Source organism: Manis pentadactyla, chromosome 6 (genome assembly GCF_030020395.1).
Source record: "Manis pentadactyla isolate mManPen7 chromosome 6, mManPen7.hap1, whole genome shotgun sequence".
Taxonomy (NCBI): domain Eukaryota; kingdom Metazoa; phylum Chordata; class Mammalia; order Pholidota; family Manidae; genus Manis; species Manis pentadactyla.
In genome coordinates, this window is record NC_080024.1 from 137,127,068 (window position 1) to 137,141,006 (window position 13,939).

Consider the following 13,939-nt stretch of genomic DNA (forward strand, 5'->3'; position numbering starts at 1 on the left):
TGTGTGCAGAATAATTCTGGTGTCATGTGTATTTTATGGTTTTCTGATTCACTGCAAATTAGATGTCCATGTATGGGATATAACTTTCTACTTAACAGAATATTTATTAAGTAGAACCCAATTCTGTTTTTGGAGAAATGGAAAACAGGACTTTTTCAATATGGAAGCTTCTGGTGGTTGGACAGGGATCAAGTCTAATGCTTCTTTTATCTTTGATGTACTTAATAGGGGCTCAGAGGGTGCTTAGTGGGTAATGGAGCAGTGCAGGGACTTGGGTAGCTGTAGGCTTGACAAAAGATCATCCCCTAAGCAGGCCTGAACCAGAGGCCTTGAATATTCTTGTTAAACCTGAAAGTTCAGATAGATGGGACTGGAACAGGCTGCAAAAATGTAGAAGTCGGGAAAATCATAAAGAATGCAGGTCAGAGCAGACAAAAAGATCTAAATATGAAGGTTTGAGGTATTGAGAACAGTTCCACAGGGTAGAGGTATCAAAGTGAACCTTGAGCCATTCTCCTGTCCACTGCGTGTGGGTAACTGTCATATCACCCATGATCATGTGGGGCCAAAGGTGCTTGACCTCTGCAGCTCTTATGGAAAACGGATGCAAATGACTGGTTGCTGAGACAAGCATGGCAAACCAGCTGTGTCTTCTCCTTTGTGACAGATTCCAGCGGCAGCAGCCAGATCAATCATGCGTCAGTCTGCTTTGAAGGCTGAGATGGCCAAGTCTATTCATTCATCTTTGCTGCTGTCTGTCTAGTTTGTGTGCACAGACAAGACCTAAGGTTGGTGCCATTTGACTTCACGCTAAATTCTCTTGTACTCTGTGGTAGAACAGCTTCCCTTTTTTATTACAGGAGATACATCCCTTAACTTGTATTAAGTAACTCTGAAATTTACCCATCTCACTGAGTCAAGGCTCCTGTGTAACAGAGAAAAATGAGAAAGAGTTCATTGTCCTTGTGTGACATAGATAATTCAGTGTAATAAGCTACCCTAAAACTTAGTGCCTTAAAACAACAATGATTTATTATTTCTCATGAGTTTGAGGATTGACTAGAAGTTCTTCTGCTGGTTTCTGTTGGGGTGTCTCATGTGGCTCTCTTCAGGAGGTGAATTAGCTGACTGAAAGATTTAAGAAGGCCTTTCCTATTCAGTAGGTTGCCTTTTCCTTTCACCAGTGGTTTCCTTTGCTGTGCAGAAGGTTTTAGTATAATGTAGTCCCTCTTACTTATTTTCGCTTTTGTTGCTTTTGTTTTGGAGGTCAGATTCCAAAAATCATCCCAGAGCCCTATGTCAAACCACCTACCACCTTTATTTTCTTCTAGGACTTTTAGGAAGGGAGGAGGGTCAGACCTGAGCAAGGCGGTGTGGTGATGGCTGCAGAGAGATGTTAGAGGATGCTATGCTGCTGGCTTTGAAGGTGGAAGGGGGCCATGAGCCAAGGAATACAGGTGACTCTAGGAACCAGAAAAGGGAAGGATGAATACTCTCCCCAAGAGCCCCCAGAAAGAATGCAGCCTGCTGACACCTTAATTTTAGGCCTTCTGATCGCCAGAAACGTAGAGAATACATTTGTACTGTTGAGTCACTAAGTTTTATGGTAATGTGTTACAGCCATTGAAAACAATACAAGCCTCAGAGGAAAAGACTGGGGTCTGTGAAAGAACGATGTGAGGAACCTTACTAAGATGAGGGGGGTTAGTGAAGACCATTCTGAAAAATGAATATTTTGGCTAAAGACCAATTCAGGAGAACACCTTTTAAAAAGTGTAGGGTGTTGAGACTTGCATCCAGAGAAACAATGCCAGGAAAAAAAACCTTAAAAGAGAGAGTTCTGTCTGTTACAGCAACTGAAAGAAGCCTGGTGGGATTGGAAATAAGAGGAGAGTGGCCTCACATGATGGCGGTTGATTCATAGGTATCCATGTCCGCTTCCAGCAGGTGCATTCTTCCCTTCTCCTTGACTTTCTAAGGCCTTCCCATCTTCTCATCCAGATGTGACTACATTGTTGCCCAAAGCCTTCCATGCCCTGAACAGCTTTCTTCATCCCCATCTTTCCTATAACCATGTTCCCTTCCTCAAACTCGGTGCCTGGACCTCTGGAGACTCTCAGATTTATCCTTGGAGATATATCCTCAGATTTTACAAGATTGTTCTAATTTCAATGGTAAATTTTAAAAGAGCAGACGCTTAGGCCATCATATGGGTGTACGTGCTTAAGTTCCCTTTTAAGATTTCAGTGCCTCAGTGGTACTAGTTGAAGGCCAAATAATGTCCAGGCAAGTCATATAAGCAAAGGATTTGAAGAAGCTTCAACAGAAGAGAATGGAAAGAAATGAAATGATCAGAGGGCACAAAGCAGTGTAAGAACTTGAACAGCGGCAGGCAGCACCATGCTGGCCCTAAGCACATGGATTGTGAGGACTCATTCTTTCTATGAACCTACTTGTAACACTTCACTACTAGTAAGTGGGTTTGAAAGTAGATACAATGGAGATCTTTTCTCCAGTCTCGCATTTTCCATTAAGTTGATAAGTGTATCAAAGCAGTGCATCAATGGTTAAAAGTGAGGTCTGGTCCCCTTGCTGGTCCGGGCAGCTCCATCCCATGTAGGTATGGGGCTTGAAATGTTGGAGCTAGAGCTGTACAAGTAGAAACAAATTGATTGCACCGGGAGAATCTTACGGTTTTCATTTTCAAAAATCTTTCTTGTTGATAAAGTGTCTGGCAGCCTCCTCTGATCACAGATCACACTGAGTTGTGTTTACCCTTTTGGATTTCCTGATCCTACTGGAGTTAACAGAGTTGGTTCACAAGCGTATTTGTCAGAAACAAGAGCCTTACAAGTCAAGATCTTGCTCTCAGTAAATAATGTCATCTTTCACCCTCCTGATGTTCCCCTCAAGGCTTTCCACACCCCAGCTTCCTAGAAACTTCAAACTGTCCTTGGGCTCCACTGACACCTCCTATAGTTTACAGGTAAAGGAAGATCAGTCTTGAGCTCTAATGGTGCCAAATGGAATATTATTTCTCAGAGCAGACAGCCTACAGTGCATATGCCAAGGTTCCTCTCAGGGGAATTTCAGTGATGTTCAAAGGCTGTTACAACCCGAGCTTTCTGTGAAACTGCATTCAGAAAAGGTTGCTTATGGTACCAGTCTAATCCTTAAAACCTATAGCTCTTCTTTGCCATGTGATTTGGTTCAGTTTTCTTTTCCATTTTTTTAAATTAAAAATTTTAATTTTGAGGTCATTGTAGATGTGCACACAATTTTAAGAAATAATACATCAGGAGCCCCTGTACCCTTTACCAAGTTTCCCCCAATGGTAACTTGCAAAATTAAAGTACAATATCACAAATCAGATATTCACATCATACAGAAGGGGGTGGGGAGCCCTGGCAAAGAAGAGTGGGTGCTCCTCCCTCCTACTGGCTGGAGGTAGGAGTTCTGGCCACCAAGTAGTTTCCATTGACACTGTAGAAGGGGTTTCATTCTTTCCTGATGGACAGGGAAATTCCAGATCCCCACCTAGCCTCTCTGACACCTCGGTTATGGGATTTGGGACATCTCGATACAGCCTGGTGAGTGGAATCTGGGCTTCTAGGCTTTGCAGGTGTGAGTGGATGTAGGACTACAGCTTTTTCTATGGTGCTTGGCTAGAGTAGAGCAGTTGTAAGTTTTGTCTTTCTAGGCTGCTCTTCTCCTGGTCCTTTGGCTAGAGAGAACATGTCTTTGCTGGGGCATTTTTTTTGTCTGCACCCGTTGGCATTTCTGGGTTACTGGGTACATTGGCTCCAACTCTGGGATATGTGAACCAAAAAAACATTGAACTTATCACTGTGTTATTCCTCAGGTCCTGAGATCCCTCCCTGGTGTGCCTTTTTCTCTCCACTTTTGAGAATCTTATTATTTATAATATCCGGGGATTTTAGTTGTACTTAGTTGGAGGAGTAGGAAAAAGTACATGTAAGTCCATCTTTTTGGAAGTGGAGAGTCCCAGGTGTCTTTTTCTTTTTAAAACACAGAATGCCATGAGCAGTCCTCTCCTGACCTCTCCAGACCTCTCCACAGCTCATGCCGCTCCCTGCTTTATGCCTGCTGATCAACCGGCAGCTCCCTCTGGTCCCCTTGCCCACGTGTCCACTATTAACAGCAGGCACATGTACAGCGCTTACTATGTGCTGGGCACTTTACGTGTAATATCAGGAGTTAGGTACTATTATTATAGGGATGAAGAAACTGAGGCCCAAAGAAAGTAATTCACTTAAGCTCACCCAGCAAGTACCAAGTATGCATGGGTTTGGACCCGGGCAACTTGGCTCTGAAGCTGCATTCCTACCTGCCTGCCTTCCCCTCTCCGCCCCCGCCGATCTGGCTCCCTCACTTGAGTAGGCAGCAGAAGCCCCTGGAGGGCTTGAAAACAGGTTGCTGGGGCCACCCCCAGAAATTCTGACTCAGTTGGTCTGGGGTGGGGCTTGAGAATTTGCATTTCGACTAAGTTCCCAGGTGAGGCTGTTTCTACTTTTAGGAACCCACACTTTGCAAACCAACCACCTCTCCACCCTTTTCTTCACCCCAATTTGCTTTTTTAATTGCTCCACAGCCTTTTTGATTCAGCGCAGGTAGCACCTCACCTGATTTAACCCACCGTTCCCTCTTCCACCCTCAGATATCCTCCCAAGCTCTCTTAGCCGTGTCTGCGGATCTCAATCACTGTAGTTGCCTCATGAAATGGAAATCACCGTTTATATGTCTTGTTTCCATCCCGCAGCCCCTTGAGGGCAGAGAGGTCCGTGCAGAACAAAGTGAGGTCATTCATCTTACAGTCACTTGTAGTGACTGTTGAAAGCAAGAAAACTCCTGGGCACAGGCCCCTGAGTTTCTGAATCAGTAGATATAGGGTGGGGTCCAAGAACCTGCACTTTAGACAAACAACTTATGTGATTCTGATGCGGCCAGTCCTCTCTGAGAAACTGTCCTAGAACTTCGCATTGTATTTGGCACTAAATGCTCAATAATCATTTATTCACTGGATTTTATTGAACTGAACTTCGAAATAAAATGCTAAGCCCCTGATCTTTCCTGTGCTTTCTCCCTGTCTCTCCCAAAACCCCCACAGTGGCAGATTATGGTGCTCATCCTTCCAAAGCCTAATATGCCCCCTCCCCATCCCACAAATAATTTCTTTATTTTCCTCTCAGTCCGAACGTCCATTCACATGCTGCAGCTTACTTTAGCTAGGTGTTGAATAAGCTTGGAAACATTTAAGCAATTTTTGTTGAGGGCATCTTGTTTTTTGTTTTAAATGTTGAGACATAACTTACATAGAGTCAAGTGTACAAATCTTTGGTGTTCCACCGGTAAGTTTTACCTATGTATACACCTGAGTAACCACCACTCAGATCCCCGTGTGGAACATTTCGGCACTCAGCAGGTTCTCCTGAGCTCTTGCATGCAGTATACCTCCTGCAAGCTAACTCTCTTCTGACTCCTCCTATCACCACAAGTTAGTTTTGCCTGTTCTTGAACTTGACATAAGGTAATTGTATAGAATGTACACTGTCATAACTGGCTTTTTGTGTTTAACATTATGTATGTAAGATTCATTTGTGTTTTTGTGTACTGTAATTGTTCTTTTTCATTGCTCTGTTGTATTCCATTTTATGAATAGAAAATAATCAACTATTCTTATGTTGGGTATCTTTTTTTGGGCTGCCATTTTAGCCACTTTTAAGCGTACGTTTCAGTGGCATTAAGTACCTTCATAATGTTGTGTAACCATTACCATTATCCATCTCCACAACCTCTTTCATCATCCTAAACAGAAACTCTGTTCCCATTAAACAATAACTTCCTATTTGCCTTCCTCCAGCTCCTGGCAACCGCCATTCTACTTTCTGTGTCAATTTGACTACTCTAGGAATCTCATGTGAATGAAATCATATAGTATTTGCCTTTTGTGACTGGCTTATTTCACTTAGAATAATGTCCTCAAAGCTCATCTATTTTGTAGCATGTACCAGAATTCCTTTCTTTTTAAGGCTGGATAATATTCCATTTTATGGATAAAAATAAATGTTTATCACTCATTTGTTGATAGACATTTGGGTTGTTTGTACCTTTTGGCTATTAAGATTTTTAGTGTCAGGGTGTCCAAGGCAGGCCAGTGCTGCTTCAGAAGAATGCACACATGTAAATTCCTAGGGCCATGTGATAATAGGTTGGTCACTGAGTTATTCCTTGGAGATTCTGCAGCTACAAGGAAGTTTAGTTGGAATTTAGGGAACAAAACAGGAGGATCTAGAGCCTGGGAAACATGTTAAGTGAGATGTTCCATTCCGTAAAAGTACAGGAGAGAGGGTGGAGAGGTAGGGTGAAAATAGATATTGGTGAGTCCATCAGCTGGTTGGGAAGTGTTTCCACGAAAGCCAGTTATCTAGTGGACATTTCCAGTCCTTTATTACATAGCTGAGGGTCCTTTCGAAGGCTGAGTTTTCAGAGTTTGATCCAGGCTGGTTACTGATACTGGGTTCTACTGCTATGACTTCTACCATTATCTATTTGCTGGCAATTTCCAAATCTGTCTTATTAGTACTAACTTTCTCTTGGGCTCCAGAACCATAATTCCATCGGCCTAGTTGACACATATACCTATGTCCAAAGATACTTCAAATTCAGTATGCCCCAGATGACAAGTTTTATCTTCTCAGTCTTGATGGATGTCATTACATTTTACCCAGCTATGGAAGCCAGAATTCCAAGAAGCGTCTTTGACTCCTTCCCTCCCAGGGTTCCATCTATTAATTTTACTTCTGAAATCTCTCTAGACCATGTCCTTTTTTCTCTTAGTTCAGATTTCCTTGCATGAATTTCACCCCATGTCTTGTTCCATAGATACTCTTCCCTTCTGTATTGCAGTCAGGGTTTTTCCAAAGGAGATCTGGTCATATTTGCAACTCCTCTTCTCTTTAAATCTTTGGAGTCTCCCCATTGCTGATAGAATGAACTTCATGTTCTTTAGTATGGTTTGTAAGGCCCTCCCAGACCCACCACTTAATCAGCATCATCTTTGTTTTAACATCTTTCACCACATGCTTCACCCATGCTGATCATTTTCACATTCTCTAAAACTGGGCATTATTTTGTGTCACAATGTCTTTGCATATTCTTTTCTTTCTAAGAGCAGAATGTTATTCTTAAAATTTTATTCATTTTTGAAAAAGTGGGTTCCCCTGCCTTCCTCCTCTTCTCATCCTTTTTGCTTGGAGAAGGTAGAAGTTGTGCAAGGTCTGTAGTAAAGGCTTTTGGGGTTCTTTATACTGTGTTACACAGCTGAGGGTTCCCACTTAGTCCCTGCGGGTCACTATCAGATTCTAGGCTTAATGCGCCCTTATATATAACCCAGTGCAAGCATCCTGACCCTTGGTGGAGATGGCAAAATTTGCTGTATTTGAGTCTGCTGCCTTCTATTTCCTAACATTATGATCTTTGGCATATGACATTCATTCTTCAAATTGGGATATTATCTACTGTGCATGAATTTTGAGCAATCCATGAATGCTCAAATATGAAAGATTTTTATGTAAAAATCTTTTATAAGCTGTAAATATTATAACTTAGTTATTATTGATATGTACTTTATTCTTTTCTTTTACTCTTTCCTTTTTATATTTTCCTTCTTCTCTTTCCTCTTCCTTCATTTTCCTCTATCTTTTCTTTTTCTTCCTATATTTCTCCTATATGTTTTCTTCTTTTCTTTTAACTGGCAGTCATGCTCAAGCAATTGTTAGCTCCACTTGGTGCTCTTTAGATTCTGACACCTATACTTGCATAGAGCACCACCCAATTGCCATGTGAACTCAACAATGCTTACGTTTCACTGCTTTGTTCAAACTTCTCTTCTGGGCATTAACAACTCTTCCTGGCCTGGGGAAGAGTTCTCCAACTTACAGTCTTTATTGATGGACTTTTAAAAAGACTTTCTGTGTAACACTGTCAACTGATTAACCTTTAGGCCTGAAAAAAAATGGAAATATCGAAGCAGTAATATTTTCAGCTGTTTCCGGTGACAGGTGCATCAATCATAGAAGTGTCTTTGACTCCTGTTTGGTTACTGCACCAACAATCGAGTATAACTTTCTGAGTTAGCAGGAGATAATGGTTTCTTGGGGTAATAAACCTGTCAGGAGAAGGGAGACTTGTATCTAACTCCATAAAAAATGTGAAAGCATTGGGTGGCAGCACAAGGACATTGAGGTGACGGCAACATCTGGAGAATCTAGAGACCTAAACAGTTCTGTAATTTATGGCCCTGAGAGAAATGCATGGGGCCAGGAGCCTGGCAACCTGGTTTCCACTCTGGGTCCCCATCACTGATTTCCAGAGTGACCTTGGGCAAGTTGCCCGCCCTTTCTTTGCTTCTTGTATTCATTCTGTAGGCAAGTGTAATAATACTATTTATATTTATCCATTTGTTACCCGAAGATTGTTTTTCTTTCTTTTTTTCTTTCTCTTTTGGTGGATAAATGAGGCACCCTTTTTGAATGCAAGGTCTTATTCTCACCATACATATTTTTTATTTACAAAGAGCTTTAATTTATTTTATTAGTAATTCATCAGACCTGGAGTGCCAAGAAGTTTAATATTAAGGCCATGCTAATTTTAAATAGGAAGTAAGTGCAGCTCAGAAATACTGGTATTTTCAGAGTGAGAACTTTAAGATCCTATTAATCACAGTAGTTTTCTTTTACTTAATCACAGACCCACAGGACAAAAGAGGAACTGCAAATAAAATCAGAGGACCTTAAAAGTACAACTATCTATATTTAATTATTGGCAAGTGGGTCATATTCATTATGGAATAGCAGTGAAGTATCCATGGTCCAGGTGGGTGTCACACAGCAGAGCAGAGCAGGGGCAGGTATAGGCCTTAATTCAGGTCCCTCCTTCTCCGAGCAAACTTTCCAAGGCACAATGATTATCACTTACCTTGGTACTCATATGTCTTATCACTTGCAGCATTTATTTTTGTTATAATCTATTTTTTATTGCTTTCTTTCATTGTAATTTGACTTTTGAGGAATAGTTATTCCTGTGGTTACAGATTCATTCATTCCACAAATACTAGTCGGCTCCATAAAGGGTCTGTCAATATGATGGCTTGGGAGGTAGAGTGGTGGGCACAGCAGATGTGGCTCCTACCTTCACTGCTTTGGGATTGAGGGGAGAGAGACGAGGAAACTTTGCCATTGTAACTCCGGGGAGCAGAAATCCCGGGGCAAATTACCTAGCTGAAACCGAAATCAGTCAAAGGGAGAAATAAAGTTTAAAACCCTTTTATTGCTTACAAACTGCAGTCTGGGGGATGTCTCCCTCCTCTTCCCACAGAAGTAAGTGAAACCTCCCCTCAGCCTCTCAGGTTCAGATAAGCCCTCAGTTGCCCAGGTAATTACCCATTGATGTGGAGATGAGCTACTTCTGTCCACCCCTTAGCAATGCCTGTTCATATGGAGATGCACTAGAGCCAGGTGAGAAATTCTGGAATATTACAATTTTACCCATAGCCATACACGTAACTGACTGCAATGCTGTAAGTGTGCAGAAGAGAAAGCACCAGGAGCTATGTTAGTAGAAGTGGTGATTGTCCTGTAAATGATTTTACCTGATGTTATTATAGCTCATAAACCTCTTCTTTCATCTTCCTTGAAACCAGTCCATTTGCCCCACCAACATCTCTCCTTCACTGTGATGTATTTATTTATTGTTATTTTTAGTTATTCATTTTTAATTGTGGTAAAACACACATAACATAAAATTTACCATCTTAACCATATTTAAGTATATAGTTCAGTATTGTTAATTTCCTTCATTGTTGGGCAGCAATGACCTCCTTTCATCTCCAGAACATTTTTCGTCTTGAAAAACTGAAACTCCCTATCCTTTAAACAAGTCCCCAACCCTTTTCCCCTCAGTCCCTTGCAACCACCATTGCATTTTTAGCCTCTCTGATAGGTACTACCTATAAGTGGGATCACACAGCATTTGTCTTTTTTGTGACTGGCTTATTTCACTCAGCTGAATGTCTTTGTGGGTAAAATTGAAACATTTCCAGAATTTCTCGCCTGGCTTTGGTGTATCTGCATATTAACAGGTGTTCAGAGGTGTAAACAAGTAGGCTGTAGTGCATTTGCATATCCTCAGGGGTGGGGAAGTTCATCTCCATATCAATGGGTAATTACCTGGGCAGCAGAGGGCTTATCTGTACCTGAGAGGTGAGGGGGAGGGCTGGTGTTGTGGCTGCTTGAGCACGAGAGAGAGAGATGGGTCGGACTGCAGTTTTGTAAGCAATAAACGGGTTTTAAACTTTATTTCTCCCTTTGACTTTGGTTTTTAGAGGTACTTTGCCCCAGGATTTCCTTTCCCCAGACTTACAGTCCTCAAGGTTCATCCATTGTGTAGCATTTGGCAGGATGTCCTTCCTTTTTAAGTTGAATAATTGTATCCACTGTGTATGCCCATTGTTGGTATCTGTTGTGTGTATAGACCAGGTTTTGCTTACCCTTTGATGGGCACTTGGATTGCTTTCACCTTTGGCTATTATTAATAGTACTGCAATGGAGTTGAGTATACAAATATCTCTTAAAGATCCTACTTTGAGTTTTTTTGGGTATATATACCCAGACGTGGAATTGCTGGATCACGTGGTAATCTCATGTTTAGTAATTTGAAGAATGTGTGTGTATTTTGTACTTGGTTTCTGCTCTGACTATGGGTACACCATCTCTGGTCAGTCCCAGACCTTGTAGCCAGTGCAGGGCATGTCTGACCTATATTTGTTAATTCATTTTTTTCTCCCTTAGGATTTTGCCAAAATCATGGTACACTTTTGCTTGTTCTTTTCCTTCCCTGATCCACTCAGACTTTAGTTAAGACCCCCTGAGGCAGTCTTTTTAAGGCACACACACACAGTGTGTTTTCTGGTCTTAATTCAATGAATTATAGATCCCTAATTGTGGTAGTAAAGTAAGTATAAGATCATCAGTGAAAACTAGAAATCATGGGGAAAAAGGCTCTTTGTTTAAAGTGAATGTAGAAACTATAAATGACCAAAAAGTCAGTGCCATCAACCTCAAAAGCCCTTGGAATGCTGACAACTCTCCTGTCAGAATTTGTACAAGCTTCCCTTGCTTTCCAACCTGCTTTTAATTAGTTCTTCTTTTCCTCAAACTTCAGCATTCCAGATAATGAAAAAAGCGATTTCTTATTCAACTCTATTGTTTTTCTCTGCTGTCCTGTTACCAGTTTCAAAACTTGTTTTCCACTATTTTTCATCGCAAATGTGTGGAATTTCAATTACATTAAGATTCCTTCCAACCCTGGAATTCAATAATTTTCTATTATAGAACAAATAGGCCTTTTGAGTGTTAACTTAAGAACTTAACCACTGTTGATAACATTTTTTTTCTTCCTTGAGGCTTGAATTCTAACCCACAGACTTATAAGTAAATATTTAGAATACAATTATTTTGTGAGTAGGCCCATGCAGATTATAAACTCTTTTTGGTACTGGGCTGTTTTACATACAATCATCTCTTCCAAAGTGCCTATTACAGTGCCCCACACAAAAGAGGTGTTCCATGGATAAGAAAGAGGGAGATTTCACATTCTCTCTGGGCAATTGAAATTTGGGTTTCACAGATCTTTTGTCTTCTATCGGGCAGCTGAAATCAATTTCTACTTGCTTTGTCCTTTGTTAAACAAGAACCAACTGATTTTAAATGTCATTAGGTTTTTCAAAACTATGAAATGCCAACCGTACAGAAAAGTACAGAGAATGATATCCCATACATCCCCCATTTACACTTAGCAGATATTAACATTTTGCAATATATACTTCCAATAGGCTTTTTCTTTAAAAAACAAATGTTATAGTTAAAGTCTGTCTACATCAACTATATAGTTAAAGTCTTTCTCCCTCTCTCCCTCACCAGGGGTAACCAACATCTGTAAGTTGCTCGTTTTATTCTCAAACATAATTTTGTATTTTACTATATACTTATGTTCCCATAAACAATGTAGGTATGGTCTGTGCATGAAAAGAGATGTTAATAATAAAATGCTGTATGTATCCTTAGACAATTTGCTGTTTTACTTACCATTAATTTTGTAATCTGTCCATGTTGATACATATAAATCTAGTTCATATGTATTAACCATTACATAGAATTCCATCACATGAATAAACCACAGTTTGTTTTCCCATTCCTTCTTGATGGACAGGGTTTCCTAGGAAACAGAACCTAAGACCAAAGCTTACATGGAAGCCAAAGCCTCTATGGAACCCAAAGCTGCTTTAGGGAGTGTAGTCCCAGGAAGGAGTGAAGAAAAGGGGCAAAGTCAGAGAAAGAGGAAAAGCTGATATGGGAATGCTGGCCCCTACTTGTGTCCAGGGCTGCTGATTGCTTGACCTTGTGGAACCAACCACTTTGTGCTGACTTTATGGGACACATTGTACTGTATGAACTGCTATGTCTCAGGACAGTCCTTGGGAAGGGAGAAGAATTTAACCACCACCTATCTCCCATTTATCAAAGATTTGCCTCATTATAGAGTTGTCAGATTTAGCATATGAAAATATAGTATACCAGTTAAATTTGAATTTCAGATTTATTATTTGTTGTTTATCTGAAATTCATATTTAACTGGTGTTGTTTGTTTTTTCTGGCAACCCACCCTGTGTGTTCAGAGTGCTGGTGGGAATACTGACTGTGTCCTAACAACACCTTCACACCAGAGAAGTACAGATCTGGAGTTGGAAGGCACTTTGAAGGCCATCTAGAAGAGTAGTTCTCAATTTTTTTCCACTTCCACGAATATTTTGAAAATATATTAAAAAAATTCTCCAGTTGATTCTAATATATCCTCCAATGGTTGGTACCCCAACTGCCTCACCAAATCACTGATTGTCTTCAGGGATCATGGAAGACTTTCTAAGAAAATGCTGTTTGAGTTAAAATTTGAGGCTTGATTAGGAATTAACTACATGAAGAGGAATGGGATAGAGGAAATCATTTCAAGTAATGAGAACTGCTTTTCCAAAAGCCTCTAAGTGGGAGGGAGCATGGTGTGTGTGGGAGAACTAAAATATGGCAAGAGTGGCCAAGGGGAAGGAGGAGGGTGCCAAGAGGTATGGCTGCAGAGACAGGTGGGGTCCCCATCCTGTAGAGCCTAACACTCCATGTTAAGGATTTTGGACTTTACCCTAACAATAGTGGGAAACTGTAGAATGATCTGAATTGAAGAGAGTCATGAACTAGTCTGTTTTTTATAAGAACAAGATTTGGCCCCAGTGTGAGCAGATTCGAGGAGGTATCATTTAGACAGTGACTGTCTAGCCAGGACATGATGTTGGATTTGATTAAGGAGTGGCAGTGGAGATTCAAGAGGTAGATGGATTCAAAAGATCCTTAGTAGGTAAAATCAACAGTACCTAGTGCTTCAGATGTGAAGGAGAGACATTAATGAAGGATTTTTCATGGTAGGGTGGTTAGAGTGCCAGTCATTGAGATAAAGAACTGTGGAGCAGGACAGGTGTGGAATTAGTATGGACCTGATTATTATAAAGGGCCTTTATGACATCTGAATGGAGATGATAAAGGCTATTAAATGTCTGGGTGTGATGTTTGGAGTCATGATTTGGGCTGGAGTTAGAGGTTGGTGATCAAAGCCGTGGGCATGAGTGACGATGCCTTGGCATACATAACCTATAGGTTAAAGAGAGACCAGACAACCAGGGTTTCTAAATAGTAACTAGTAAATCTGATAAACTAATTCTGGAGAAAATCTCTTGAAAGAAGAGATTTATCTCTTTGGCAACCATTGGAAACTTCTGGAGAAATGTCATATGCCAAAGGGATAACTTTGATGGAAG

The 13,939-nt window shown here is 40.8% G+C and overlaps 1 protein-coding gene across 1 annotated transcript in view; it reads left to right on the forward strand.

Annotated features, from left to right (window-relative positions):
• The window catches only part of LOC118928935 (uncharacterized), a 346,570-nt gene that overhangs the window by 170,423 nt on the left and 162,208 nt on the right, over nucleotides 1-13,939 (forward strand). The window contains exon 4 of the mRNA XM_057504188.1: nucleotides 2,791-2,871. Within this exon, the coding sequence (XP_057360171.1) occupies nucleotides 2,791-2,871 (81 nt within the window). The remainder of the gene's footprint in view (nucleotides 1-2,790; nucleotides 2,872-13,939) is intronic.